The 6,258-nt window shown below is 65.0% G+C and overlaps 2 protein-coding genes across 2 annotated transcripts; both read right to left on the bottom strand.

Annotated features, from left to right (window-relative positions):
• LMXM_30_1880 (mannosyltransferase-like protein) lies at positions 1-2,655 on the bottom strand (the record flags this gene model as incomplete). Its single annotated transcript, XM_003877657.1, has 1 exon — positions 1-2,655. A coding segment is annotated over one exon (2,655 nt), but the record flags the coding sequence as incomplete, so codon positions are not given.
• Positions 2,656-4,270: 1,615 nt separating this feature from the next.
• LMXM_30_1885 (mannosyltransferase-like protein) lies at positions 4,271-6,256 on the bottom strand (the record flags this gene model as incomplete). The annotated part of the gene is made up of 1 exon (XM_003877658.1): positions 4,271-6,256. A coding segment is annotated over one exon (1,986 nt), but the record flags the coding sequence as incomplete, so codon positions are not given.
• Between the last annotated feature and the right edge of the window lie 2 nt (positions 6,257-6,258).

A 6,258-nucleotide genomic window follows, 5' to 3' on the forward strand; every position in this document is an offset into this window, starting at 1 on the left:
GATGCGGAAGCAAGAGTCGCGCTCCATGAACCGCAGCGGCCCGCTCCACTCCGTGACGAGCACCGGCAGCCCCATCGCCATCGCCTCCACGGCAGGCAGTCCCCACCCCTCCGCCTTCGTCGGGTACACAAAGGCATCCGCGTTCGCGTACATCTGAACAACCTCAGTCGCGCTTACTTCGCCCGTGACAATGATGAGGTGGGGATAGTCCGCTATGGACGTCATCCCCGGCAACGCACCGCCGCGTCCCCATGTCTCGATGAAGTATAAAACCAAATCACGAGACATACCGGGAGAATAGCGACGTGTCAGGCGTGTCTTGATCACCAGCGTCGTGCGCTCGCGCAGCTCCGGCGGGGCAGAGGGGCCGAACGCGTCCCAGTACGCCTTCAGCAGCACGTCCCACCCCTTGCGGTCCTCCCACTTGAAGCTCGAGAAGAACACGTAGCGCTGCAGCCGCTCCTCCTCTGTCAAGCTCGGCCGGTTGTCGCACCACGATGTGCTCGCGCACCTACCCATCGCGGGCTGCCGTGCGTAGTTGGCCGGGTCGTACTCGTACACATCCACGGCCTCCGGTACGACACGGATCTTGTCGGGGCTCACACCGTTGCGGCGGTAGATGGTGGCGAAGAAGTCCGCCGTCGTCCAGATCTCGTCGGCACGTGTCCGCATCGGCACTATCCACTTCTGATGGATGTTGGACAGCTCGCTCATGCTGTGCCCGATGTACACCGCAGGGCACTCATGGAACCGGTGCTTGGGGAGTGGGAAGAAGTGAAGAGGTCCTGAGTGCTGAAAAACGAGGACGGCGCGGCGGTACAGGCGATCGCGGAAAAAGCTCTGGGTCGCCTGGGACGGCACACTTCTGAACAGATCCCCCACGCCCGCGTATGCAAGCCGAAGGAGCGTGTCGCCGGATTTCGGGCATGAGCTGCGCCCCTTCCCTCCCATCACACCGATCCCGTAGCGCTCCATCAGCGGACGGATGTATGCCATCGCCTCGCGGTTCAGCCCGATACAGGAAGCGGTGAAGTCCGTGTGGTACCGGATCACCGGCGGGAGGCAGTTCTGCACCGCAGCACTCCACTTGGCAGAGTGGTGCGAGTCCTCACCACGACGGCGCCACGGCACGCCCACGCGGCGGCGCTGCAGCTCCGTCACCACGTTGTATGCGGTGTGGCCGTAGTGGTCCAGCAGCGAGAACACAGGCCGCCGCAGCGAGACGACCGCAGGGAGCGCGCGCACGCCGGCATCGTCGTCGCGCACCACCGCAGCAGCGCGACTGCCCCACACCTGCCACGCAGGGTACGCCTCCTGCATCCGCAGCGTCAGCGCCCACCCACCACGGTCCACGGCGCCCATCGCGTGATCATGGCGCGCACTCACGGCGTCCCTCACAGCGGGCACCGACAGCGCGCCCGCAAGCCCGCCAACGGCGTCGTACACGCGGCGGTCGAAGATGCCGCAGTGCAGCGACACGGCGTCCACCACCTCCTCCCACGACGCGCGCTGGTCCGCAGCGCTGTACCCGCTCAGCCGCCGCGTCAGGTACGGCTGCAGCACCTCGCCGTTGTGCGTCGTCCCTGTCATCCCGCCCTTGTCCACGACGCGCAGCGAGGCGAGCTCCCTTGCGGTGAGCCGCGGCGATGGGTGGCGCCAGCCGCCGCTGTCGTCACTGTGCTGCAGTATAGTGCACTGCGCAGCTGCGACGCGGCCGCCGTTGCGCTGCGTTGCCGTGCGCACAAGCGCGTCCAGCAGCCCGGTGCCCTCGTGGCGCGTCTCCAGCGCGTCGTCGGGCTCCGTGTACGGCATCCACGCCGCACCAAGGAACGACGACAGCACAACGAAGTGCGACCCGGCGCGGCCGCCACGCGTGCGCAGCGCAGCGTCCACGAGCACCTCCACCGCTGTGTCCGGCGCCGGCGCTACAGGTGCCACCAGCGTCACACGGTCGCCGAGGCACCGCGCACCGCCACGCGCGGCACCGCCAAGAGCGGCGCGCACGGCGTCCATGTTCAGCTCCCACGCGCGCCACGACTGCGCGGGCGTCAGCTCATCACGGGGGCGGCCCTGCAGAAGCACATCACCGCCGCGCAACACGTCATCAGACAGCACGCCACGTACCGCGCCACCGAGCACAGAGGAGGCTGCAGTGGCACCGCTTACAACCACCGCGTGCACCTGGTAGGCAGGGGCCTGTGTGCTGCTGCTGTCGCTGCGATAGCATAGAGCCTCCTCCGACTGCACTAGCGGGTCGAGCAAGTTGCTCAGGAACACGTGTTCGGTCGTGTTCCGGGAAACGGGGTCGCCGCCGTGCAAGAGAGGCATGATCAGCGACACGTTCGTGAGAGTAATGCGCGGCTCTGGGAGTTGGCTGCCGGTTTGGGGCAGCGGTGTCTCGGTGTCTGTGATGCTGGCGTCCGCACTGGGGATCTCGGGTAGGTCGCGAAGACTCGCGAAGAGCGTGAGTGACACAGCAATGAACACCACACCGATAAGGCGCTGACGAAACGGTACGTGGGGTCGGGAAATCGTTGCCTGTGGTGCCGTGGCGACACGGGAAGAGCGGAGTGGTGGCGAGCCCGGGCACTGCTCGCTGCCGCTATTGTCCCCAGCCGACCGGTGGCCGGTATTTCGCTGATAGAGGCTCCACATGGTCGGTTTGGATGCCTTTCCGATGCGGTGCGGGCACGCACGAGGTGGAGGAATCGCAGCGCCGGTGGGGCGCCTGTTAGAGGGCGGGGGACACTAGCTGAGGCCCGTCTGCGAGAAGCGCGATGACGGACGTGCAGCTGAGCGGCAAGGAGAGAATCCTCCGGTGCTGACCCCGGATCCGGAGTGGGAGATGTTCGGGTGCGAATGGGCCGGGCACGTGGTTGGAGCGAAAGGGGGAGGCGATGGGAAGCCCGGACCGCCGGCACCAAACAAAAGTAAAAACACGCACGATATTCGCACGACGTTGAGCGCTCACAGGTGCACACGCACGCGTACACACGGAAAGTTCGGTGAAGCGAACGGCAGGCTCTGGCTTGCTGTGCTTCCCCCGCTCTCTTCTGCGCTCAGCAGCACACAGGTTCGGCTGAAGGCTAAGACAGCAAGAAATAGCAGCGCGACAGACGTCTCACCTGTGGCCTCGCGGCTTGCTTTTCGGGCTCTTAGGGATAAGGTGGTGCGAGTTTGTAGGGTGATCAGCATCCTCTCGCTTCCGCGCTTCGGACAGGGAGTCGGCGACGCACCGGATGACGCCCCCAACGACGCACGAGGAGCGGTGTAAAAACAAAACAAATCAAATCAAAACAGAGTAAGACGCGAGAGATGCCCACGCACTGACCACTCACACACAAACGATCAACCGAAAAGGAGAATACGCAACAACGCGATGCGCGCCTTTGTTCAGGCCACTAACGCGTGAAGATAACAAGAGGAGGCAAGGTGAGGAGTCAGTGAGGAAAGGGGAGGGGGGAGGGAGGTGCGAGGGACGAGCGCAGACAGTTACGAGCAACAGAAGAAAAACAAAACCGCACAGTGAAAGGACAGCAACCAGCGCACCGTGCGTGCACCGAAAGGGAGAGGCGAATGGGAGAGAATGAAGGTGTACAGTTGAGAGGCGGTGCAGGCATGTACATCACACACGGCAGCTTGCAAGGTCTCAGGCAGTCGGCATCCTGGGAGTCCGTAAGAGCGTCTGTAGAAGAGCCTGGGAAACGGCAACCGGCAAGACACGCCAAAACGAGCAGCGCGGCCCAAGCACACGTGCTCCCCGTGTTTCCGACCACTTCCCCCTTGTCACCGTGGCGCCTCTTTCCGCAGCAGCGGCAAGCGCGAGTAGCCCGCTCTACGCTGCGCTCACGCCATCCAGTGAAGGCGGCTTCACAGACACAGGTCATCAGCGGCGCAAGGCCCCATAAATCCCTCGGCCCAGTGGTCGTTGGCGCATGAATGCGTCCTGTACTGAGAGGAAAGATCGTGGGCTGCTTCAACAGTTACTTGCCACATGGCTCGCCAACGTTGGGCCGACAGAGGGACACCCAAGCACGCCTGCCAGCGCGGAGGGGTTATGGAAAGCAGATACACCACACTCCAAGCCAGCACACGTACGAGGCCTCACAGGCAGTGATGCTCCATCAATACAGGAGAGGAAGCCACCACGCCCACAACCGCCTCGCACAAAGACCGAGCCAAGAAGGCAGGGCAACAGCAGTGCGGCCCCCATCCGAAACCCAACGCGCTCCGTTGCATGCCCAAGAGAAGCCCACGAGCCGCGCGTGACTCAGCCGCGCTGCCGCTCGATCACAGAGTCGACAAACAGACGGTCCATCCGGTCCGCAACGGCCTCCTCGCTCAGCTCACGCACAGCGTACTCACGCGCACGACGGCCAACGCGCCGCGCATGCTCCGGGTGCTCCACGACGTACCGCATCAGCTCCGCAGTCTTCTCCACGCTCGGGATGGCCATCTTCATGCCTTCCTCGTAGCCGTACGGCGAGTCTGGCGAGATCTCCTCAAGCCCGTCCACAGGGATGCGGAAGCAAGAGTCGCGCTCCATGAACCGCAGCGGCCCGCTCCACTCCGTGACGAGCACCGGCAGCCCCATCGCCATCGCCTCCACGGCAGGCAGTCCCCACCCCTCCGCCTTCGTCGGGTACACAAAGGCATCCGCGTTCGCGTACATCTGAACAACCTCAGTCGCGCTTACTTCGCCCGTGACAATGATGAGGTGGGGATAGTCCGCTATGGACGTCATCCCCGGCAACGCACCGCCGCGTCCCCATGTCTGGATGAAGTGTAGAACCGAATCACGAGACATACCGGGAGAATAGCGACGTGTCAGGAGTGTCTTGATCACCAGCGTCGTGCGCTCGCGCAGCTCCGGCGGGGCAGAGGGGCCGAACGCGTCCCAGTACGCCTTCAGCAGCACGTCCCACCCCTTGCGGTCCTCCCACTTGAAGCTCGAGAAGAACACGTAGCGCTGCAGCCGCTCCTCCTCTGTCAAGCTCGGCCGGTTGTCGCACCGCGATGTGCTCGCGCACCTACCCATCGCGGGCTGCCGTGCGTAGTTGGCCGGGTCGTACTCGTACACATCCACGGCCTCCGGTACGACACGGATCTTGTCGGGGCTCACACCGTTGCGGCGGTAGATGGTGGCGAAGAAGTCCGCCGTCGTCCAGATCTCGTCGGCACGTGTCCGCATCGGCACTATCCACTTCTGATGGATGTTGGACAGCTCGCTCATGCTGTGCCCGATGTACACCGCAGGGCACTCATGGAACCGGCGCTTGGGGAGTCGGAAGAAACGGTGAGCGCGCGAGTGCTGGAAGACGAGGACGGCGCGGTGGCGCAGGCGATCGCGGAAAAAGCTCTGGGTCGCCTGGGACGGCACACTTCTGAACAGATCCCCCACGCCCGCGTATGCAAGCCGAAGGAGCGTGTCGCCGGATTTCGGGCATGAGCTGCGCCCCTTCCCTCCCATCACACCGATCCCGTAGCGCTCCATCAGCGAACGGATGTATGCCATCGCCTCGCGGTTGAGACCACAACACTTGGCCCTGAAGTCCGTGTGGTACCGGATCACCGGCGGGAGGCAGTTCTGCACCGCAGCACTCCACTTGGCAGAGTGGTGCGAGTCCTCACCACGACGGCGCCACGGCACGCCCACGCGGCGGCGCTGCAGCTCCGTCACCACGTTGTATGCGGTGTGGCCGTAGTGGTCCAGCAGCGAGAACACAGGCCGCCGCAGCGAGACGACCGCAGGGAGCGCGCGCACGCCGGCATCGTCGTCGCGCACCACCGCAGCAGCGCGACTGCCCCACACCTGCCACGCAGGGTACGCCTCCTGCATCCGCAGCGTCAGCGCCCACCCACCACGGTCCACGGCGCCCATCGCGTGGTCATGGCGCGCACTCACGGCGTCCCTCACAGCGGGCACCGACAGCGCGCCCGCAAGCCCGCCAACGGCGTCGTACACGCGGCGGTCGAAGATGCCGCAGTGCAGCGACACGGCGTCCACCACCTCCTCCCACGACGCGCGCTGGTCCGCAGCGCTGTACCCGCTCAGCCGCCGCGTCAGGTACGGCTGCAGCACCTCGCCGTTGTGCGTCGTCCCTGTCATCCCGCCCTTGTCCACGACGCGCAGCGAGGCGAGCTCCCTTGCGGTGAGCCGCGGCGATGGGTGGCGCCAGCCGCCGCTGTCGTCACTGTGCTGCAGTATAGTGCACTGCGCAGCTGCGACGCGGCCGCCGTTGCGCTGCGTTGCCGTGC

Source organism: Leishmania mexicana, chromosome 30 (assembly GCF_000234665.1).
Source record: "Leishmania mexicana MHOM/GT/2001/U1103 complete genome, chromosome 30".
Classification (NCBI taxonomy): Eukaryota; Euglenozoa; class Kinetoplastea; order Trypanosomatida; family Trypanosomatidae; genus Leishmania; species Leishmania mexicana.